This window comes from Castanea sativa, chromosome 2 (assembly GCF_040712315.1).
Source record: "Castanea sativa cultivar Marrone di Chiusa Pesio chromosome 2, ASM4071231v1".
Classification (NCBI taxonomy): domain Eukaryota; kingdom Viridiplantae; phylum Streptophyta; class Magnoliopsida; order Fagales; family Fagaceae; genus Castanea; species Castanea sativa.
This window is the reverse complement of record NC_134014.1, coordinates 7,039,252-7,064,686: the sequence shown is the minus strand read 5'-3', so window position 1 is coordinate 7,064,686 and position 25,435 is coordinate 7,039,252. Positions and strand designations below refer to the sequence as shown.

General features: G+C 31.7%; 1 protein-coding gene across 1 annotated transcript; it reads left to right on the top strand.

The window, feature by feature from the left end:
- The first annotated feature begins 2,928 nt into the window (after positions 1–2,928).
- Positions 2,929–3,831, top strand: LOC142623588 (uncharacterized). The gene is made up of 2 exons (XM_075797027.1): positions 2,929–3,226; positions 3,351–3,831. The coding sequence occupies exons 1-2, from the start codon at positions 3,079–3,081 to the stop codon at positions 3,470–3,472; spliced, it is 270 nt and encodes an 89-aa protein (XP_075653142.1). The 5' UTR covers positions 2,929–3,078; the 3' UTR covers positions 3,473–3,831.
- The last annotated feature ends 21,604 nt before the right edge of the window (positions 3,832–25,435 follow it).

Here is a 25,435-nt window from a genome sequence, read left to right as displayed (position 1 = left end):
AGATTCGTAAAACATATAATAAATTAAAGTTAGACGCTCAAGTAAATGCAAATGCACATTTCTAGATGTTAGAGGGAGTTATGTGGTGGGAAGTTAAATCCTAAGGTGTCGCACCTGGATCCCCCCACTCAACTGGGCAGTGGGGGCCGTCGTGCCAGTTGCCAGAGACGATGTGGTAGTCATCCTTCATGCCTTTATTGGATTTGGGCAGACAGGAGATTAACCTAACGACACTAGAACGGGATTTGATGTAATAACCTACCTTGGTAAGTTTATGGCACTCGTACATGAAAACAACGTCGTGCCAGGTAAGGTTGAGACCCATTTGCTCATTTAGAGCGTCGACGCTACCTAAAACTCTAAAAACGTTTGGAGCGCACTGATCAGGACACAACCGGTGGTTGCGGAGGTACTCCCTGGTTACGGGTTTCATTGGGAGGGTCATCCCACCTTCTACGAAGGCGACCATTGGGATGATGACCTCTCCGGTTTTCCTAGAACCGGCCACAGCTTCCGCCGGACAGTATTTTAAACCTACGTCGCTGGGAATATGATACTTGGCTCTAAAACCTTCCATCCCAGCGGTGGTATCAACTAGACACTTAAACTTTCCCATCAGAAATGAACGAAAAGCTAAGTTCTAAGAGGGAGAACGGTTATAAGGGGAGCCGAGGACAGGGTCCGAGGAGAAAGGGTTAAGAAAAAAAAGGAATAAGAACTTACAAATTTCAAGTTGTGCGAATTTCCACGGATTTCTGCAGAAAAAAGGTGATTGCTGATGTTTTGATGGGATTAGCCTCTGAAGAAATAAATGAAGGCACAGGTTCCCGAAGCGTCACGACGTGCGGGAAGCGGTCTCGAAATTGTATTTGTCCCGCCCAAATTTTCATGGAGTAACAAGGACCGTTGGATGCTCATCTCACCGTTGAATGTGGGGGACAAGGTGTAACTTACGGTAATAAATGCGCACGTTTTTGAAAATAAAACCGCCAAGTGGCACCCTCTGGAACGCTAAACGGTCTCCACACGTGCAATTATTTACAAAACGTGTGGGGAAAATTCTCGTTGGATCAAAACCCTATTTTTCTCCTCGGATGCTGAAAAATAGAGTTTTGAGGGGCTATTGTGGGGAGTAAAAGGACCCAAGTGGGCATGTGGGCCTTTGGGCTCTAGCAAGGAGGGCCGATCTGTTCATAAGCTAGGAATTTGTTAGTACTATGAATCGGCCCATATGCCGAGGGTCCGAAGATACAGCCGAGGGTGAGTTCCTCCTCAGACCGTTCCAAGAGGACTCGGAGATTCACTACAAAGGTCAATGCAGAATTCTGGAAAGACTGTTGGTTAAAAGGGGGAGGCCCTGAACCTTTTAGATGCACCAGTGTTAAAGAAAATATCAAGGGCAAAGGCTGCCACCTCCGTATTAAAGACTCTGCACCTACCTCCCTGGCCGCATTAATGGGGAAGTGACCCCTGAACAGTAGGGCTGAAACTTCTAGTCACTGTCCAAAAAGCATCAGGGAATGAAGTATTTAAGGGGGGTGAAGGCCAAAGAGAGGGGGGGTCGGGAACTAAGAAAGAAATTAAGAATTGTAACCTTTAAAGAAAGAAAGTGAAATAATACAGAAGTAGTCCTCGGCTCACGTCCGAGGAGGTCTATTTGCAATTATCGTTTATTATTTACAAGTGTTTGTAACTTTTAGCCTGTTATCAAGTTCTCAGTACTTCTAACCTAGGTTTCAAACCCACACTCTACAAATTTCATTGTTTAAGGCTCATTGGGCCTGAGCCCATAACCTTCTTTGGGTTCAGGTGCAATTGTGCACTTACAAAAATTACCACACGTTCTATCTTATTAAAAAAAATGATTGGAAGTAGTATTGAATTTAGGTAAGAATTTTAATATGTGACTAATTATATTTACTTTAAAAAATGATTTGACTAATTATCTATATTTTATGATAAAAATTGTGTTTAATTTTAAATATATCTATACGTATACATGAATGCATGTGTTACATGTTTTTTTTTTTTTTTTTTAAGATAATAATTTGACTAATTATTTATATTTTTATAATAAAATTTTGTTTATTTTAAATGCATCCATGTGTTTGCATGGAGTTACATGATAGTATATATTAATAGGTAAAGTTTAGAGAAAATCCAAATAGATTCTACAATTGAAATCTAATTTTGCGTCATGTGTCCTAAATTAATTATTTTTAGAGAGTTTTATTTCTTAATTTTGGAATAAAATGTGGGACCATATCATAAATATCCATTCAAGTAAGTTATTGTGTACAAAAACCAAAGAGTCTAGAATTAATGAACATAAAAATATTTTAAAAAAATGGACAATTTATATTTTCTACCTAATAACATTCTTACAAGACTTTTTAAAAAGTTAAAAAAATATAAAAAAATGACTATCAATAAATTTTTTTTTTTTGAGAGAGAGACTATCAATAATATTTAAATTATATATATAAGATTATTATACTATGCATCTTAATATGTATTTTTTAAGTATATTCATGCATATGCATGAGGTTACAAACTAGTTTCATATAATATGATTCGCATAATAACTCTACGGTGTGATTTACTAATCTCATTTATTAATTGGTAAAAGTTTCTTGTTGTATATTTATTATTAAAAACAAACCCCATAAGTCATAACAAGATGTTCTTAAATATTTAGAGACTGTTTGGTAGGATATTTTGAGCAACATTTTTTTAGTGTTTAGACAATGTTACACATATTTTTACATGTATTTTTACTCGCATGTATTTCTAAAAAATACAAACAACATTAATATAAAAAAATGGAAGAATTATATATTTTTAATATTCTTGTCCTTTTTCTTTTTTCTCTCAAGTCTCAATATCTCCCGTCCATATAATAATACTTTATATCCTTATTTTGGACACACAATCACAGTACGTGGAAATCACTTCTTCTTTCTCTGGAAATTCAGCTCTCTCTCTCTCTCTCTCTCTCTCTCATACACGCAAAAAACACACACACATCTCTCTGTCTGCTCTCATCAAGCCAAAAAAAAAAAAAAGACACAGACAACAATGGCATCTTCCACCGCCAAGGTTTCGTTCCGCATGGTAATGGTAATCCTCTTACTCCTCGTCCTCTTCTACGTCGGCCGTCCTCTCTACTGGAAAATCTCCGCCACCGTCCACGACATCCGCCACAACAAACAGACCGTCAAACAAGGTACTCCACCGTTTTCGTATACCAAAACAAAAACAAAAAAAAAACGCTACCGTTTTCGTTCCACATTTGTTTCTAACAAAACGCTTCGTTTTGGGGGGGTTTCTACTTTCTATTCTTGGTCCAGGTCTGTCCCAGATCGTTCTCGAAGCTCAGAAATCTGTCGGGTGGTACCACGACGAGTCCGACTCGGGTTTCAGTCAAGACCGTGTCGCCACGACACGTCGTTTTCTCAGTAAGCTTTTCTGAAAGAAAGAAAAAAAAAAAAAGAATTATATATTTATATTCTAAATGCTTCATTTTTGAGGTTATTACTATTTATGTTGGGGAAATTAATCAAAATTGAATAGTGGGTTTTGTGTTAAAATGGTAGATCTGGTTGTTTTGGTGGGTAATAATGGGACAGTCTGTATGATTCGGGCACCAAGAAAAAAAAGTGTTGATTTAGGCTTAGTTATTATTATTATTATTTTTTTTTTGAAGCATTGTAATGTATTGATAAGGAGAGAAGGTGTAATGGTAGAATTGTAACGTTATTATATGTAGAATGGATGGATCTTTTGAAATTAAGAGTGTGGTATGGAAAAAAAGTTGATGAATTTTGGAAATTGCTTGGTGGGTCTTGGATTTTTCGAAATTTCACTGTGATCTCTATGTTTTATTAGTCGTTTTACTTGTGTTCGGTCGGGTCACTATGATCCATTAAAATTAAGAATGTGGTGTGATAAAGTTGATGAATTTTGGAATTGCTTGGCGGGTCTTGATTTGTCGAAATTTCGCTGTGATCTGTATGTTATGTTAGTCGTTTTACTTGCATTCGGGTCAATTATCTTTAGGATTCTTTTATGTCACAAAAGAAAAGAAAAGTAGAGGGAGTTAATTGAACGTATAAGAGCACCAGAATCTGACCCCAGAAATTATGAGGTTAGGGTGTTATCACTTTGTTTCGTTTTGATGGTAAAAGTGGAAGTTATGAAACTCAGTTTTTGAATTTGTTGGACCTGTTCCACTTGCTCTGTTATCATGGCCTCGAAGAATTTTTATATTGATTAAGCTCATTTCACAGCTAAAACAATCGCTCAATATAGGGTCAGGCATTAATAGATTGGTGGGTCTAGAGGAATCCTCTAACAAGTGACTGGGGTAGGTACTGTATGGAAGCCATTAATTGCAATTGGTTGTGTCATTATTGTTATCCCCAATACAACTGGAATAGTTTCCATGCATTGGGTTGAATCTGGGGACCAGGAGATTTTTTTGGGTAGATTGGTCTACTCACTACTCTAAAAGGCAAATATGGCATTATAACCATGAAAACTTATGGAAATGATCTACTCACTGCTCTAAAATGCAAATAAACTGTGAAAAGTTTGTTGAGAATTAAAATATCAACATTTCTGTACAGTACAGTTCAGCAGTTGTTATAATGGCGTGATGAGCATAGTCCTTTCCTCTTTTAAGCTAGGATGCATAGACACTTCATTTAGGGTGTTGTACCCATGTCGTACCAGTGTAGTACCCGCCGTTTCATGTTATAATTTTTCAAAAATTGTTTGTCGTACCTGTACCCGTGTTTGTGCATCCTAGCTTTTAAGTAGGGATCTAAGTCTTAGGTGTTATGGTACTTGTTTTGTACAAGTATTTCACATGAATTTTTTTTGTTGAAGAGGTCAGAGGGGATAAAACCTCACGGAACAAAGTTTGATTCCGTTTCAAATGGTCAAGGGGTTCAAATCTTAAGTGCCACCAAAAAACGATGTTGTTGTTGGCATTGTTCCCACCACCCCCCCAAAAAAGAAAAAAAAAAAAACCTTTCCTCTCTCTTAATGGTTAGATTTGTCATGGTCACAAACATGGATAGAATGATTATTTTGAAAAAAGAATCAAATTTGGTGAATCAAAATGAAAATTCTCATCACTTAAATATTATCAATGGTTTTTTGTTTTCATCATTAACCATATCCTTGTTAGATGAAAAAATTGATTTCAATTATGTTCCTGTCAATAAAAAATATTACTTTGATTTTAGTTGTAGAGAAGACAGATCTAGCTCAATAGAGCACACCTATCAAAGAGGAACACATTCTGTGTTGTACAGTTAAATTGCATCATATTTACTTGGTGAAATAATTTCTGTTAGATATGTTAAGTGTGTTTTTGAGTAGTTTGGTTGGGTGGAAAAGTTAGGTGACAAAATGGTTGGAGAAAAAAAGGAAGAGAGCTTGATATTTTCTCTTGTTTAGTAGAGTAGAGAAGTGGGAGAGAAATAGGGATGGTTATTTTCTATCCAGCTCCATTATGTTAATCTTTTCAAAATGGGAGGGCTTGGGAGAAAAAATGTCTTAAATAGGTGATTTGACAATCTTATCCCAATAATTACAATTATCATTCATGCGGTATGCTCTTAAAAGCTCAAACACACAGGTACTATGTAGTTTTGATTGTGATACTTAAATCTCTCGTGCTTAACTCTGTAAAAAAATTCTCTTAACTTCAATGGAATATGGTGAGTTGGCAAGTGTCAACATCATTTGCTGATACAAAAATTTCAAAAAAAAAAAAAAACCATTTCGCTTGTTTCTCTCACATAAGCCTTCTCTCCTCTCTTTTGCTTCACATTATCTCTCTCCCCTCTTTCTCATCCTTCTCTCATTCCTTGTTTGATTTCCCTTTTTCTTCTTCTTTTCAACCAAGCTCACCTATACCTTCCAGATTTGGGAATCACAATGGATAGGCATGGATGGGTCAATTGTGTTGTGTGGCCATTTGTGTGAAATGGTGATATGAGTGCATGATGGGTCTCGGTGGTGTGCATGTTGAGTTGAGTTTGGTGATTTAAGGTGTTATTATGGGGTTGTCGTGAATCGTCGTTTGCTGTGAGGGTGAGCATTTGGGAGTGTTGTGCAGTGGTTAGTGATATTGATAATTTGGTGTTGGCAAAATTTGGGATTGCAATCCTTCCTTCCATCAATGCCATTCAATTGCTCTAGGACTTATGGACCCTAAGGATGTGGAAGATGATGACAAGCTCACTAGGGTTCTGGGCAATGCACTGGTAGAAAACAACGTGCCGGGATGGTTGGTTCTGAATCTGGAGCAGTTGAACATTTGAATTTGAATAAGATTGCAAATGACTAAGTGGGTTCTTGGTAGTCTGGCTATCTAAGGTAGAGAAGAGGGAGAAAAGAGATGAGAAGGAAAGATCTCACTGAGTGCAAACATTTAATGAATTATGTTGACAATTACAGCTTCTCTCTCTTTTTTTTAGCACAAGGGAGTAAGTCTCACAAACGAAAACTTAGGCCTTAGGGTACTTCCATGTTTTAAACTTTAAAGTCAAAGAAAAACCACATGGGTGGTAATTGTAATTATTCCAAAAAAAAAAAAAATCCAATATTATGCAATAGAATTTAATATAAGGTGCTTTGTTTTCTTTAAACTTAAAAAAAAAAAAAAAAAAAAAAAAAAAAAAAAAAAAAAAGACCAATTGGTGAGGATTTGATAAGCAATTGATGAACCTTAGGCTTGCTTATATCTGCAATTTGTCAGATTCAACTTCGAATAGGTTGTAACTTGTGAGTGGTTTTCAAACTTGAAGAAAACTTTAAATTGGATTGAAAAAAAGTCTATATTAGCTGCTCACTCTACTGGACAACGGGTGGTCTTACTGTTATAGTTGGGCTAAAAGTTCACAAAGAATTTATTTTCTAGGGCCCAATATGAGTCATTGCCTTGCAGTAACTATTGTACTTTGTATACTTAATTTTGTACTTTGTATACTTAAATGATTAAGGAAAATTTTAACTGGGCATTGGTTTTTAAGAAAAATTCAAAAAAAAAAAATTAAATGGTTTACTAACTATTATTCTAAAGATATTTGTTAACATTGCCCAATAATCAAATAAGAAAATTACGAAATAAAGAGCGTAACAATCATTTCTTAATTCTTATTGAAACCTGGGTTCAGCTTCAAGCCTGAGGCCTGAGAGTGCCTTATCAGTTTTTTCTAAGAGAAAGCAAAAAGGGCTTTGGACTGGGCCCAGTGGCTTGCAAAGTTTATTGGGAGTATGTCTTGGGCTTGAACTTTGGTTGGTTTATAATGCCCATTGAAGAATCAACTTTAGCCCTAATCCTTATAATTTTGCTAAATTATTCTTCCTGTTCCAGTTTATACCTGGAAGTCACTGGGTTTTGTTTCAACATTTATATTTTGTCAAAATGTGAAAGTAAGGCCCGACCAACAATGAGTTGAAGGAAAATATAATCATTGTCCCTTATTGTAATTTGAAACAATGAATAATATCTTTAATTTTATAATTTCTTGTTTATGGCCACTTTCTCTCTTCTTTTCTTTCTAATTTGTTGAAAAAAAAAAAAACAACAATACAATTTATGACTTTGAAATCTATGTAGTGTGTAATTGTCATCTCAAGTTTTTCACAATACGTGGTACCTTTTTTCAACATGATATCTTTTTTCATGTAGGTGACGTCTAAAGAAAAATTATTTGACAGTTGAGTTGATACCACATTTCCAATTCGTATATTATGTTATGCTGAATCAAAGTTCTATTCCATGTGTATCATTGTCATCATCATGTACTTGAGATTTGAAAATGCTCAACAGTGATGTGCCACCGACAGTCCAAGGGATGTCTTTTCATACCTAACCATGGAGTTTGTGTGAGAGGGGCCTGAGATTGACAACAATAAATTAAATTGTCACATTTTTTTTATATTTATTTATTGGCCATCATTCTCTCATTTTCTGATCTTTTTCTAATTTATAAAGGTCAAAGTCAGAAGCGAAATTATGGACCCTCAGACAATAGTCATTTACATCAATGGGCTCTATGGGTCACTTAATTTGAACTAACATCTTCTCTGTTATTCATTGAAACTTTGAATAGACATTGTCTCGAAACTATCTTAATGGACCCTTGGGCCCTGAGAGTGCTACAACTGTCACTAGAATTAAGGGACCCTCCTTTTCGGAATAGGAATATTCTCTATTTGAAGCCTTGAATAAACATAATTGTCCTAATGAATACCATTGCTCTGTCCTGTTTTTTGTCTGGAGCTAGTGGAACAAAGGGTAGAAAGTCCATCATCTTTGTATCTTGCTTGGTACCTCATCTGCCTTGAAAATGAACTTTTGCATACAATTCAAAGATTAAGAAAACACAAAGATTAAGAAAATACTAAAAATCAAGTAAGGGAATTTAAAATTTTGAACATATATGTGGTAGTTGAGGATAGCCATTAAAATTGTAAAACAAGAGAGAGAGAGTCATGATGTGGCCTTGTGAATGAAAAACTTTTTAGTAAGACTACAAAAACTGAGCTAGGCAAATTCAAAATATTGACTAAATGTGGTAGTAGAAAATAACCATTAAACTTGCGACAAAGAAGAGAGAAAAAAGGACAAAATCTTGATGAAGCCTTGTCAATGAAACATCTTCTCCTTCTCCATCTTCTTCTTCCCATTTTTTTTAGGGGTAAGCTAATACAATGAAACCTATTCAGTAATTGGTTGATTGTTTTAATAAAAATAGATTGCCCCTAAAGATTTTTATTTTATTTTATTGAAAAATGATCTAGGGACGCTACAAATTTTAATTATATAATTCTTATAAATTAATATGTTACTAATCATAATAAAATAATTCAAATATTTATTAATTACTACTATATCAGTTTTAAATATTTTATTTTATAATAAAATTTGTGGTAATTTAAACATTTTATATATGTTAGGGTAAATTGCAAATTACAACTCCTAAAATTTAAGGGTGTTTAGATTTTACACCTTGAAATTTCAGAATTTAAACTTTGTCTCTTGAAATTTGGGAGTGTTTAGATTTTATACCTTAATATTTCAGAATATGGATTTTACCTCTTAAATTTTAGAGGTGTTTGTGTTTTACATCCTAAAGCTTAGAAATGTTTGAACTTTATGCCCTAAAATTTCAAAATTTTAGGGTGTAAAATCCAAAGGCTCCCAAATTTTAGGAGCTAAAATATAAATTCTGAAACACTAGATTACAAAATCTAAATACTCCCAAACTTTAAGATGTAAATTTCAAATTTTAAAATTTCAAAGTATAAAATTCAAATACTCTCAAAACTTTAGAGGTATAATTTTTAATTTATCCTGTATTTTAACGCATAGAATTAGCATGACCAATGACCACACACTCTTGTTTATAGTCTGGCTTGGACGGTACATGGAAAATCATTTGCTAGTCTAATCTACAGTGGAATCTTCCAATTCGCACTTTATCAAAAACTTCAACATTAAATTTAACATACAGGTCGCCCCGTGAAATTGAAATCATCATTGCCTAGCATCATAGCCAGCATGTTCTTCAGTGACCAATTTTTTTTCTACGTTTCAATGAGAGAGATGCATTCTTTTATCAATGGATTGGTCAAATTCTTATTTTACCTTTTTCTGTTCTGCGAAAAAGATCTTTGATTATTATATTGGTGTAGTCTCAATCTCGCAATTAGATTATTAGATAAATCAAACCAATTATGGCTACTTCTTGGGGCCTTCTTGGCCTAGAAATGTTAATAAAGTGGTTCTTTAACTTTAACCTGCCTCTATTAGCATAAAATAAATTAAGAATATCGTTGAATGTGGTGGGATTGGTCCAAAGAGCATGGTATCCATACATTCCAATCACCCAAGTGAAAGAATATTAAAAAGATACACTTCATACTTTTTTTTTTTTTTTTTTGAGAAAGAGATACACTTCATACTAAGTATACCTTTCGGGAACAATTTATTTAATTTTTTGCTAAAAGTTTGTTAAAATATAATTATATTTTAAAAAGAGAAAAAAAGTAAGAAAAATTGAGATTTTAAAAAGCTATACATAAAAGCTAAAAAAGCAAAAAACTAGCTTATAATCCAAGGCTAAATGGACGCTAAATATTAGCTTTTGGATTAGTTATTTTGTCTAACTCCCATGTCTCTATGTTTAGTGTCATATATTTTGTTTTGTTCATACCTGATCTTAAATCCGGGAAAAGGAGAAGGATTGCGGTAAGTTGACGGCTAGCTTAAAATTTAGTCACTCTTTTACAAATGAATCCAAAAATGATATTCATTAGACTATTTTTCTACTATAAATATGGCCAATCTTAATTAATATGTAAATGATCCATAGCCAACCTCAAAATTTTGGGACTAAAACTTTGTTAAATGTTGTTGTTGGATTAGTGTTTTTTTTTTTTTTTCCATTTCAACTTATTAATTTATGTGTTCAAATATGTAGAGTTGTTTAAACTTTAAAGCATATTTTAGATACAATTACATGTTTACCAACTTTCGGCAAAAAAAGAGAGAAAAGGATCAGATAAACTTTTTCAGCAAAAACTAATCTAAAAGCATAAAAGCATGGTGAGGGAAGAACAATAGCCTAAAAACAATGTTGTTTAGACTTTAAAATATGGGTTTGTGAGGGCTTCTTTTAACTTGAAGTACTCCGCATGCTCTTGGAAAAAAAAAAAACATAAAAGGAGCTAAGCCCTAAAGTCAGTAGTGAACACAATTTATGATCCCTATCTACTGGTTAGGCAATCAAAACAGTGCTATTAGTAGAAGCCTAGGGGTTTTTCACTTTTTCTTCTACGTTTATTGAAAGGAATGTCTTTTTAGATACAAACACAAATCATTGGTTTCTTTTCTCTTTGATTTATATATATATATATATATATATATATATATATATATAATCATTGGTTTCTTTTCTCTTTGATTTATATATATATATAATGACCATTATTGCTAGGGACCAATGACCCTTGCCTTGTTTTGTACTGGTGATATAGGGACCTAATTTTCATGATTCCTTTCATTGAATTGAAAATTAGGAATGGTGACCTAACTAATATTTTAGGTTTCTTCTTAATTAGAATCACTAATCATGTATGGACTTCTTAGAAAGTTAGAATCACTAGTCTCTGACACAAGATATAACTCAATTATGAGCTCAGGCTAAATCCTATAAATTTACATTTAATCAAGATACATATAGCAAAAGAATTATCAAAAGAATTTTTATTTTTCATTTTTTTCTCATTTTCCTCTTCACAAGAGATTATATATAATCAAAATTTTGACACAACTTCATCTCTATGGGAGAGTACTAAATGATTACTTTAATTCAATAATACAGAACTATACTAGTCATATCATCTCTCTCTCTCTCTCTCTCTCTGGTTCTTTTCTCTTCTAAAAAATGCAAAGCTAGCTATGGGCTCCTCTAGTTTGACACAACGTTGTGTCATGTGTATGTGTGTTTTTTTTAATTAATAATTTGATAGTTTAATACAAAGTTATGGACTCCACTCCTTTATATATGATTCTCATGTCACATCTTTTATATATATGATATATGAAGTTGTCCACTAAGTTGGCCCTAAGATTACTCCCTTTTAATTAGATTTATGTACGGCCTCAAGAGTTGAAAAGCTGTTTACTTCAAGAAATTTTAATTATAGAGGGCAACTTATTGTGTTATTTTGTTTTTGTTGGGTCTATCTCCTAACAAGACAAATAATTAATAAAACTACTTTAAAAAAAAAATTAAGTAGCTCTTCCATGCGAAAGTGTAGATCATGTTTTGGGTCTTGTGAGAGAGTTGAGTGTATATACTTGAAAGATAATATCCTTTTGCCTACCATAAATCAAGTTTCTTGATGACAATGGATCCGCTTTAAGATCATTCACATGTTTTTTCGATTTTAAAACACTCATATTTGATTATTTATTTGATTAAAATATTATTTCTTTTTTATTTTTTAAAATTATTTGTCCAATCATCTACACAACACTTAACAAATAGAGACAAGAGTAGTGTTGTCAAATAGCGGAAGCTCAAAATTATCAAGATTGATTGTGAAAATATTTTAAATTTAAGAAAGATCTCCCTACAAACAATAGGAATGAAGAAAATTAATTCAAACGAAAAATAGACACGAAATACCAAGATTTATGTGGTTCGGCAATAGCCTACATCTACAGGCGACGACGAACAAATTTCACTATAATAAATTTGGGATAATACAAATTGGTATAGAGATACTCACAAACCCAAATCTCAAATACACCCAAATAGCTCTCTCACAAATACAAACTAATAAACTAAAGGTTCACAAATACCAAATGCAAATTGCACACAAACCAAAGAGAGAACCACAAATTAAATCCAAAAGTTGCAACACACTAAGAGCCACAAATTAAATCCAAAAGTTGCAACACACTAAGAGAGAGCAAATCACAAAACCATAGAAACAAAACCAAGCAGTAACAAATCTCTCTTGCTATTTCAAATTGCAACCCACAAATATCAAAGAACCAAACAAAGAGAGAGCCTATTTTTCTCACACCACTCTCTAAATTTGCCGTAGTAGCACTCTACTTAGACTTGAGTCGGCTAGCATATCCAAAAATAATAAGAACTAGACTTCTTTTCCATGCACAAAAGGAGAATCACTCTTATTCCAAATAGAACTCAAAATCAAGTGGTAGACAAGATTTTTAATAGAGTTTGATAACTTCAAACAACAGTAACCCAAAAGAAATAAAATTCTTTTCTTATCCAAATCCAACAAGGAGTCAAACTCCTAATTCAAGCCCTATTCTACAAGTAGATCAGTCTTTTAAATTTGGAAGTAAAATTGGATTTTGTCTGATGGGTACATAAGCTTATGCGGGTGCTTTTTTTTAGATTTATTAAGCAAATTTTAGAGGCTTATGTTTTATATTTTTAATAATCTCCAAAAGAGGTTACGGGTGTGGTCACTATCTTAACTCACTTAAATATATATTTGAAACTGTGTAAGACCATTTGTGCAAACACCAGGACTTATGCTATTTAGCTCAACTAATGGTGTAAGACCATTTGTGCAACTAGTTTATTTTTGGTTCGCTTTTGAATTGCTCCTCTCATACTAGGAGGCAAAATAACTTTGTTGTTCATGCATTAGCTAGGAAAGTTAGGTACTCTTTTCTTTTGCTTACTTGGATGGAGAGTGTTCCTTCAAATGTTTTTAAATTCCTTGTATCTTATCTTGCTTTTTCTGAATAAATAAGGCAGCCTTGTGCTTTTTCTCCAAAAAAAGAAATGAAAAGAAGCTCAACAAATGCAAATGCTCAAAAGAAGAGAAATGATCTTTACTTGTTTTAGAAAATAATTTCATTGAAATAGGTCAAATAACACTTGTACTTTGTGGGGATTTTTTAATTTAATTTTATTTTTTTTATCAGAGGGGATATTTTAAACAATGATTAAAATGTTGACTTGATGGCTCATCATTGTGATTGAGATGACCGACCAATCAGAGCCATACATTAACATGAAAATGATCACTTTAATTTTATTATAATAAAAAACGTGACCTAGTGTGATTGGTGCTGATTGCTTCTGGTAGTTGCGTTGAACATTTTGACAATGTAGACATGTAGTTGTGTTCAGTGTTCAACTTGAACTTGCTTGTAGCTGATGGTACAATGGTGTTTGGTATGTAGGAAAAAAGACAGAGTGTGTGTGTCCAAACACTCCATTAGCAAAGAAAGGTAAGCTTTGACCAGAATAAACAGTTTGCACTCATGGCAGAAAGGAAAGTACCTTTTGGTTCACAACATGGATTAGAAAATTGATTTCTTAAATAATATCCATTTCTGCTTTGCCTTTAATCACACTTTTAAAACATTCTACTCATCCAATACGTTTAAGCATGCACTTTTTTTTTTTTATCCTCCACTATTGAAAAGACTCAAAAGAGAAGTAGACGTGGGACTCCAATAGTATCAAACTTTAATAATCAGTGCTCATTTAGGCTGCGTTTGTTTCAATGTAAAATAATTTATGGGTGTAAAATAATTTCAGGTGAAAATATTTTTAGAAAAGGAAAATATTTTCTAGTAGTTGGTTGCATTTTAAAAATTATATTAGAAAATAATTTCAAGTGTTTGGTAACATTTTAAAAATGCAAATTTTCTACTAATTTCTCACATTTTTTCAACCATTTTCTCAGCTTCCAAATACATTTTTTCAGGTGAAAATTGCGATACATCAACTTTTATAAAACAAACAAAAATTAAAACAACACCATTCTCACATAAATCATTCGGTCAAACTGAGAGAGGGAGGAGGAAGAGAGAGTCATCGCAGATCGACAGAAAGGGAGAGGTAGATCGAGAAAAAGAGAGATTGGTGGTCGGTGGGTCATGGGCGACGAGACCAATCTCATGGCGCGATCTCACAGAGGTCGGTGCGATCTCACGGTGCGAGTTCTATGGCGCGATCTCGAGCCTCGATATCGCCGACTCAAGCTCAACATCGCAAGATCTGGTGACTTGATCTCGTTGGGGCGATCTCACGCCTCGATCTGGCAGCTCGATCTCGCCGGCGCAAGCTCGACGGCGCAAGATCGCAGTGCTGGGTGGCTTCTAGTGCTGGGTTTCTCTGTCTCTTCTATTTTCCTGGAGTGGAAATCATTTGAATGTAAAATGAAACTTGAAATTCATTTCCGTCATGTTGGGGTTATTTTACAGTCAACGCGGAAATTGATTTCCGTTTGACCCAATTTGCTGTGCTTACCAAACACATAGGCTGGTGTAAAATGATTTCCTGAAATCCTTTTTAGTCAAAACAAACGCAGCCTTAATGGCTGGAAAATAGGATCTTAACATGGTGGGCCAGCTTTAAGAGATAACAATAAATTGATTGGGGTGTTAATTTCTTTGAAAAAAAATAGTTTACCTCACTCTTTACATTGTCCCATAAGTAACACAGCTGGTTTCATTGGTTGAGTTAAGAATAAGCTAAGTTGCTTCTAATTCCTATAAGCTGAGTTGCTTATGACACATATTACATTTGTTGTTACACCAGTTTTTAGGGTTTGACTTCCTTTTAGTACTTTTATGTACTGAATGAGATATAGTGTGCGTTTGGATACTAATTATTTTACTAAAAATTAAAAACTAAAAAAAAAAACATATATTTCGATTACTGTTCATTAATGAAATTATTGTGCATTTTCTTGTTTGTATTGTTCATGTCCCATAAATAGTGCAAAAGGCGCTGGACTTTAATAAATAAATAAATAAATAAATAAAAGGCCAAAAACACAACTTAGACGCAAATAGCCTTACCCAATACTGACACGTTTAGTTCCATATCTCGTCTTGTGCACAAACGAAAGCATTACTTGTATTCTCTATTGACTTTTGTCTAGTACTTTTATGCACTAAATGAAACATGACCGGTGATATTATTTCTCCGTTGATCAAGAATTTCAATTTTGGAAAAGTATCATGATCATCCAATAAGAAGAGTTTCAATCTTACTTGTCAACAATAAATTTTTTATTAAAATAATATCCGGAGCTCCTCTCTTTCTCTCACATTGACTTCTTGTTTATGAAACGTAGAATTTTTTTTTTTTAGAAAAAATTGAATAAGGGGTTCGTCAATCTATTAATTTAGTATTATATGTGTGGGTGTGATTTTCCTTGCAGTGGGGGTGCTGATATATAATTAAACAACAACTATCGAAGCAGTCAAAGCAATTTAAAAATCGGTTGGGAGTTGTGATGAACAACATCCAATTAAGATTGAGCAAGATAAACTAGACCCATTTTATTTATTTGCAAGTCACTTGCACGTGCATGCTGACAATTTTATCTTTTTGCCTAGACAGCTGTGAATTATGATTAATAAATAAGTAATCTACTAATTGTTTTTAGGACTAGGATTAAAAAATTGAATAAAAATAATGTCAAAATAATTGATTACTATTCCACGTGATAAAAAAGAAAATTAGTTTCTTAATAAGCTTAATCTTCAAAATTCTTCAAGTTTGAAATTACAGGCATGTTCAAACACGCGGTGCATTCTACTAATTATACAAAAATATGCAACATTCTTACTCTTATAGCAAGTTCTAATAAGGGCCAAGGGCCATGGCCCCCAAAATTTAAAAAAAAAATTATAATATATATAATTATTAAATATCTTTAAAGATGTAGCTTGCAAAAATAGGAACTGGTTCCCTCAAACAAAAATTCCTAATTTTAATTTTAGTTCTAATGATCCAATTAGTTGCCCTAAAAGAAATTATGTTAATTAGTTTTTATTTTTTATTTTTTAGATCTTATTTAGTTTACTTTTTCATATATAGTTTTTTTATTAAAAATAATAATTTTAACCAGAAATAAGTTAATTTTTAACTTTTTATCACTAGCATAAAAATTAAATCTTTGTCATGTATTGAGCAAATAAGTTACCTAAAAACTAAGGGCTTGTTTGGTAAAGTAGTTTAGCAACATATTTTCAGTTTTTAAACAACATTTCACGCATTTTTACATATTTTTTCACCTACACATATTTTTAAAAAATATAAATAACGTTACTAGAACAATATTATCAAACAGCTCCTAGGTCATTTTAATATATTTTTTCCCTTTTTAAATGGGAACTTTTTTTTTTTTGGTGGGATTAAATGGGAACTTTTTTTTTTTTTTGTGGGATTAAATGGGAACATGTTAATCAACTTTTCACCACTAATCAATTCTAATTATGGATTTTGTACTATATGATATAAGATTATATGTTAAACTTAGCAACACGTTATGGTCCACGTCCCCACAATGCCAACCGCCAAAACTGGAAAAAATTTAAGCTTATTTATTGTATTTGATTTGATTATAATTAAAGGACAGTGACAAGGACAATCCAGGGGTTAAAAACATGTTCAGCCATAGAAAGAAGCACATACACGTTGGTTAAAGCACAAAGACCCCAAAAACAAAGTACTGAAAAAGGATTAATTCTTAGGTACTTTCGGAGTACGAAGAATGGTGCTTCTTCCTCTCATATTTATAGTGAGATTCACTCATTAAATTTATAATGAGGTCCATCATAAATGTGAGAGGAGAAAGCACCGTTTCATTATATTCCGAAAATATCTAAGAATTTTCCCCGAAAAAGATAGAATGAAGAAAGAATAAAAAGTAGCCAGAGAGAGTGCCAGAGTTTTTTTGGCAGAAATTCGCAAAAAATGAAGTTTATTGTATTGTGGTCACTATTTAAACTTATAAAAAGAGCAAATTTTGGTAATGGTGTTGCTGTAATTATGAGAAAAAGTATGAGAGATGAGAGAGAAATGATGTGATGAGGGAGAGAGAGAAAACTGAATTTCAGTAATAGTTATCGAAATTCTTGCCCAAAATGTAGAGGAGTGCCTAAAATAGGAGTGAACGAGAGAAATTAGGAATTGTGGTAATGGAGTTGCCGATATTGTAGGAGAGAGGAGAGAAAAAAAAGTGTTACTTCTACAACATTTTTACAAAAAATCATAAGTAATTAGTTATTATTGGTTATAATATGAATATACCATTAAGATTATTTTTTTACCCATTATTAACAACCTATAACAACCTGCTATTTAAAATTTATAGTGAAAATATTGTGAATATAATATTTTTCTAAATAAAATTAAGCAATGAAGCTGCCAGAATGGTAGAGGAGAGAAAGAGAAGAAAAAAAAAATTATGCTACCCCAATCCATAGAAACTAGAGCACAGTGTGTGTGTGTATATATATATATATATAAATATAAAATAAACATAAACCCCAAACCGTATCTCTAATCATTGGTCTATGAAAAAAATAAAAATATATATATTATGAACTTGCAATGAATGAACTCGTGATCACGGTAGGTGGAGGTGACAATTTGTGTTCGCGTGTCGGGTTCGTGTCGTGTTAACTCATGAGTATTTGACTATATAGGTCAACACTAACTCAACATATTTATTAAACGGATCAAGATTCCTCAACCCTAACACGACCTATTTATTATATGGGCTAGTCATGTCAACCTGTTTATTAGATATTATCAAAATGAAAAGAAAAAAAATTTTATGGAAAAACAAAAAAAAATTTTAATATAAAATTCAAAACTAGCGAGTAATTGCATCACAAATAGTCATTCAAAATTAAAGAATATTTCAATATCACAAATAATCAATCACAATATCTCAAAGACAATCAACTACAACAACTAATAAGTTTATATATTTAGGGTTTGAGAGGTATATTGGTAAAATGTCATTTAATTAAACGGATCAAACAGGTCAAACGAGTTTCATATGTTGAACACTAACTCAACTCATTTATTAAACGGGTCAGTCATATTAACCCAAATATGACACGAACTCATTAAGACTCAACCCATAACCTGCTAATTTCGTGTCGTGTCGTATTAGATTCGCGGATCGTGTTTAATTTTGCCACCCCTAACTACATGTTCATAATATTTTTTATTTTATTCTTTTCCTAGGGCAATGATAGGGGTATGGATCGGGGTGTGTGTGTCTATATATATTTATTGTACTTTAGTTTCTATGGAATTGGGTGCCATAACTTTTTTTTTCTTCTCTACAATTTAGGCAACTTCATTGTTAAGCCCAAAGACTCAGAGCAACAAGTATGGTCCTTTTTCAATTTCGATTGGGTCCCAAAACATAGGGTGTCTTTTCAATGAAAACACAGTGCGTTGTGTGCCATTAATATACAGCGGGTTAAAGGTCACTTTCCTTTGGATTTTGATTCTTTATTGTTCCACCAGATAGGTTAATTTTGTTTGTCTTCATCTTTGTCAATTGTCGGTGTTTCGGCCTTTCTTATTTGTTTCCATTAGTGGGAGACGTGTAACAATTAAGTACCTGTTAGGTAATATTGTCTAGAAATATTATTTGTATCTTTTAAAAATACGTATAGATAAAAAAAAAATATAAAAATATGTATAATGTTATTTAAAAATTAAAAATTATTGCTTAAATTGTGCTACCAAACATCCCTTAAATATTTATGAGAATGTACAAAATTTTTAGCAAAAGAATAATCCGAAAAATTAATAACAAAGACTAGCTTAAATCAAAGTTTAAGAACAATGGGACTGGAACTCCTTATTTAGCTTGAAAACAATTTATTTAGTTGTAATTAAAATTTTTTTGTTAAAAGTATTGTAGAAAAAAAAATTAAGGGCATGTTTGGTAGACTGTAATAGGCGGTGTAATGTAATAGTTATTTCTATGATTTAATTATTCTTTAGTTTGGTTATGTTTTTATTACAAGGAATAATCATTCCTTATGAATAGCTATTCTTCGATATGAGGAATAACTATTCCTTTTTAAAATGTTGTATTAGTTATTCCTTAGTAAGTGTAATAATTTCAAAACTTAATGTATTCTCAAAAATAAACAAACTTTACATATACATCTAACAAATATAAAAAAATCATAAAAAAATAACACATTTCTCTCTTAAATTTAAAAATAACAATTTTTAAGGAGATATAATTGTATGAATAAGAAATTTCCTAAAATAAATGTTAAGTTTCATTCTAAATTTCTAATGTTATAACTCACAACTAAACTAACGAATAGGTTTAGTTATTACATTACAACACATTTTATTCTTAGTAATAAATATTACAATTCATGTCGTAATCCCTATTCAGTGTATCAAACGTACCCTAAAAATTTGATAAACAGTACAATAGGACTTATGAATAGTACCAAAAAATACAATGAGACCATAAATAGTACCAAAAGAGGCTAAAAACTTAAATAAACTAAAATTTACATCACATCCCAAACGGGCTGTTGTAAAATCACACGAATAAGGCTTTAAGAATGGTAAAAAATTTAGCATGTAGCATCTCAAAAAGTTACTTTATTCATTTTAACATCTCAGTTTACTATACACCCAACATTAAAGGTTTTATTATTTTACCACTTTATTTATATATTCTTTTTTTTTTATTCTTTCTTTATGTTTTCTTTACAGCAACTACCATTAAACAAATCATTTTTTGTACCCAGCCAATCATATCATGTTTTCTGTACCCAGCAACTACCATTAAACAAATTTTTTATTTATTTATTTTTTTTACAATCTTGCTACAGTGGTCTTCTAGAGATAGCAGCCCACTGTAGCTAGATTGGAAAATTAATAGGATTTACAATTCTAGATGGAGTATGCTTTTTACAAACTTGATGTTAAAATTTAGCATTTGTTGCATTTACAATTCTCAATGTGAGAGGGACAAAATAAACACCAGATACATTGTATATTTTTTCCAAATTACTTAAGTTCCATGTGAGAGGAATGATACATACACCAGATGCATGGTATGCAATCTCAGTAACGTGTGACTCAAGAATAATATGCTAAGTATTTAAAAAACACACACCAACCTACTTATTATAAAAAAAAAAAACATACATCAGGTACATGTCCACTATATGATTTTTTTCTCTAAAAAATATTTATGTTATAAAAGACAGTAAAAGGCAATATTTGGAAAAAAAAAATTGAAGTCAATAGATAAAAGTGATTTTTTTTTTTTTTATAGAAACACACACACACACATATTTATATAAGGAAGGGAGATGAGATAAGAGAATACACTCAAAGTGATGTTAGGGAAACAAAATTTGTTATAAATTTTTTTTAACGCTTTTGAGGTTGTAAGTTGTGATTGCCATGACATTAATTTACATGATCCATTATTGATACTATTTTGGGAATGTAAAAAAAACTTCAGTTTTATGATTGTGATAAAATAAGCCGAGTACCTTCAAATGCATCACTTCAAACCTCACATTTTCATTATTGTGCCAAACACTTAGGACACGTTTAGTAGACTGTAATAGACATTGTAATGTAATAGATATTCTTATGGCATAACTATTCGGTTGTTTGGTTATATTTTTATTACAATGAAGAGTTATTCCTTATGAATAGCTATTCTTCAAAATGAGAGAATAACTATTCCTTATCAAAAGTATTGAATATCTATTCCTTCACCTTCTGTAATAACTTTTGAAATTTTTTTCCTGAAAAGCCATTAGTTGCCACATCTTCTTTTTTGATACAAGATAGAATTCTACTCTAGCCTAATCTAAGTGTATATGTGTGTGAAATTCCCTCCTGGAGACTTGAACCGCAGCCCTTACCCTGCACACTCTACAAGTATTTATACTTGTGGAGTGACCATCGCACCAAGGGTGTGCGGCGGTAGTTGCCGCATCTTCAAAATGGAAGAAAATAAATTTTCCTTATTGTTAATTATTAGCTCTATTTTGAACACCATGAAATAAGTGTATTTTAGAAATTTTGACTTAAAAATTATTTAATTACACCTTCTTTTTATGCTCTACTAAATTGTGGATGCATATTCAGGATTCTATTTCTAAATGGTTACCAAACTTATGAATAGTAATACTTATTACATTCCAACTTAATGTATTCTTTGTAATACTTATTCCTATTCTCATGTAATAATCATTACAGTGTACCAAACATGTCCTTAGGGTACATTTAGTATGTTATAATAACTCTTGTACTAGAATAGTTATTCATATGTAATAGCAAGTCGGTCATTTGGTTGTATCTTTATTACATGGATTAGTTATTCCTCTTTCAAAATGGATGTAATAGTTATTCCTTGGTGCATATAATAAGTTTTAAAATTAATATATTTCTAAAAATATAAAGTTCCTTATATATCATTTTTTAGAGCATTCACATTGGTGAAGCCATAATTTAACTATTTGGCACTACAAAAAACTACTTTATTTATTTTACTTTCTCACTTTACAAAACATCCAACATCAGTGATTTTATTAATTTTCAACATAATAAAATAATATAAACAACACAATAAAATTCCACTACAATAAACAATTCTTTTATTTATTGCTTTTTTTCTTTGTTCATCACTATCTTGAAGCACTCATAGTGGCACCACCACCACCTCCACCTCCACCACAAATACAAACACAAACACAAACCTAGCAACCCCACATTAGTAAAAAGCCTAGCAACCCCATGGCATGACCCAAACCCAAACCCAAACCCACAACACAAACACAAAACCAACAATCTCAAATCAACCAAAAACCACACAAGCCCTGTGGCATGACCCACCCACCACACTCATGAACCCGATCACCCACACCCATGGCATGACCCATCAACTCACACAACAAAGAATAATTTGAGAAGAAAGAGAGTAAAAATTTGAGAAGAAATAGAAAAAATTTTGAGAAGAAGAGAGAAGAGGAAAAATGAGATAGCAAAGGAAGATTGAGAGACAGAGGGGTAGAGAACAAAGAAAAGAGAAAGAAAAGAAAATATTAAAATATTTTGACCAATGTGAACGCAACACACAACACACACACACACCAATGTGAACGCAACACACAACACACACACACACACACACACACATATATATATGTGTGTGCACTGTAGTTAAGAAACCAAAAATTTTAGTTTTGGCTTCACCAATGCAGCCTCAATTTTGTAGTTATACATGGCTTTTTAGCACCACCAATAATAATGTTCTTACAAGCTTTCCATATGTAATAACCAAACTTATGAATAGTAATAGTTATTTCATTACAATGTCTTCTACTTCCAGTAATAAAAATTACTATTCCTAATGTAATCTACATTTAGTGTACTAAACGTACCTTTAGAAATTATAAAACTCTAGAGAACATATTTGGAGGTTTAAAGTACCATGATTAAAAGTAAGTATGAAGTTTAATTTGTTACAAGATTAAATAATAGTTTTTTTTCTTTTCTTTTTTTCTCTTTCTATTTTTATTAGCACCAATCATATTTATATCGTTAGAGTTATTGAAGAACTATTATTGATTTTATTTTATTTTGATACAAGATAGAATTTCTACTCTAATTTAATCTAAATGTATGTGTATGAAGTTCCCTTTTGGAGACTTGAACCTCAGCCCTTGCCTCCCATACCCCACAAACACTTATACTTGTGGAGTAACCACTGCATCAAGGGTGCGCGGTGGTACTATTATTGATTTTAAAGTGTGGAACAATTTGGAGAAACAGTGAAAATGTCACATAAATAGAAAACATACATATATGATAGATCAAGTTATTAGGATTGAACCGCACATAATAAACCCATCATAAGATGCTACTAATCCGAAAGGCCTTTAACCATAGAAAACCTATATTGAAGATGTTGCTAACTCAATTTTTTTAGAATTTATCCACGTCATATACCATGGATTTGGTGTCAAATCTACATTAATCTAGGTTAGAGAATTAATAATAGTGAATTTACTATTGATCATGGCCATTTCAAACGTGAAAGGATCCTCCAACTGTACGTAAGAAACCTATTAGGAAACCCCAATCAAGAAGATGTTCCATCATTAGATCTCAGATTAATTCAATATCTAAACAGTGAATTCCATAGTTGGATTTTTTTTTTGAAATTTTTGGTCTGGTACTTTTTGGGTCAATGATATCTCACAGGGGCTTATCGGGAAAAATGATATCTCACGTGGGTCCAACTCTTGGGAGTGTATATATTTATAAAAGATTTTACAATATTTTTGTTTAAAGAGGATTTCAATTTATGACATTTGCCTTTGATGATAACTTTTTATTATCAAATTAAGAGAAAATTATAAATTTACAATATTGTATTAGCAATATAAACTTATACACAAAATATGTATAATATTGTAATTTTTTTTTTTCAAATATGTACAATATTTTATATATATTTTGTGTGTTTACAATGTAAAGAAAAATCCTTAGTTTACCTTAGACTAGCAATGTAAACCTATATAGTAGACACACAAAATATATACAATAAAGTTGTCTTTTTTTAGGTTTTGCTTATGTTTAAAAATAAAGTTGTCCTTTTTTGGGTTAATTTGTCCTTTTTTTAGGTTTTACCTTCACTTTAAAAATAAAAGTTGACTATATTTCATTTTTAAGAATCTTCAATGATAAAGTGATTGTGGAGCCTATGGCGGTGGCTAAGTTACAGCTTCCTCATACTTAATGAGGCTAAAGCTTTCCCAAAATCTAAAAAAAAAAATTTTAGGCAAACTTCTTTTGCGTTGTATTTGCAATTATTGTATTTTAAACACTTACAAGTCTCGTTGAAGAGAAAGAGGTATTTGTTTTGGTATAAAGGAATGCCTATATTTTCTCTTCCCTGTTGTATACATTAATATTTTCTAATAAAGTCTACTATTGATTCCCCTAAATAAATAAAAAAGAATCTAGAAGATTACAAGTCTACAATGCTAATAGATGGCATCCTTTAGCCATAAGATGCTATAATGGAGTAGGTTTTAATGGCTGAAATTTACCAAATTAGTACATTTCTTTCTTCCCCTCATTCCAATAACTTTAGAGGTATAACAAATTTTACAAAATATTTCAAAATTGTCGAGTTGGAAAGTTGTAATTGTCGAGTTATAACAAATGTTACACAATATTTCAAATTTTACAAAATATTATAACTCATTAATTCAAAGTGTATTTAATGTATTTAAATATTTTTTTTACAAATTTTTAATGCATTGTTTTTCTCCCCTAATTACTCTTTTTCCCTAATAGCTCATTGAATCAAAAAATATTTAGGAGACATCTCATAAATATATAAGTATTTTTAAATTTTTTTAAGGAGATATCTCATAAATATGTGGGAGATATTTCTTGAATTTTTTTATTTAGAAGATTATAGATATGAAAATTATTTTTTTCCCTTTTAGAAGAAACAATAAATGTGGATTTCATGGTTGTGAGTCCAAATTTGGTAAAGATAAAGGTGTAGAACCCATTTTTACACCATCCAATAAGAGATTTTCACATCAGCATTTTACTTAAAATTCAATACATCCTACCATATCTAATAACATCTCAATAAACTTCCAATGTGAATGATTTATATATGAGCATTAGAATTGATTGAGCGTGGTTGTACTTATTTTTAAATATGTGATAAGATGAAGTGACATGTTGAGATTAGAAGGATAAAACATGAGTTTAATTTAATCTCTTCATGGTTAGAATCGAGTTAAAAAATCCTTTTGGTTTTTTTTTTAAAGATTTAATTAAAAATTAATTTTTTAAATATATTTAGCTTGTTCCCTCAAGAAATTTTCTGGCCTTACCTTTGATAGCACATGTCAATGTTGTGGTAATAGTCATTCTTATTGGCATTTTTTTAGAGTTACCACTAATAATATTTTATTTATTCATTAGAATAGGAGAAACTATATATATATATATATATATATATATATATATATATATATATATATATATGAGAGTAGTCAAAT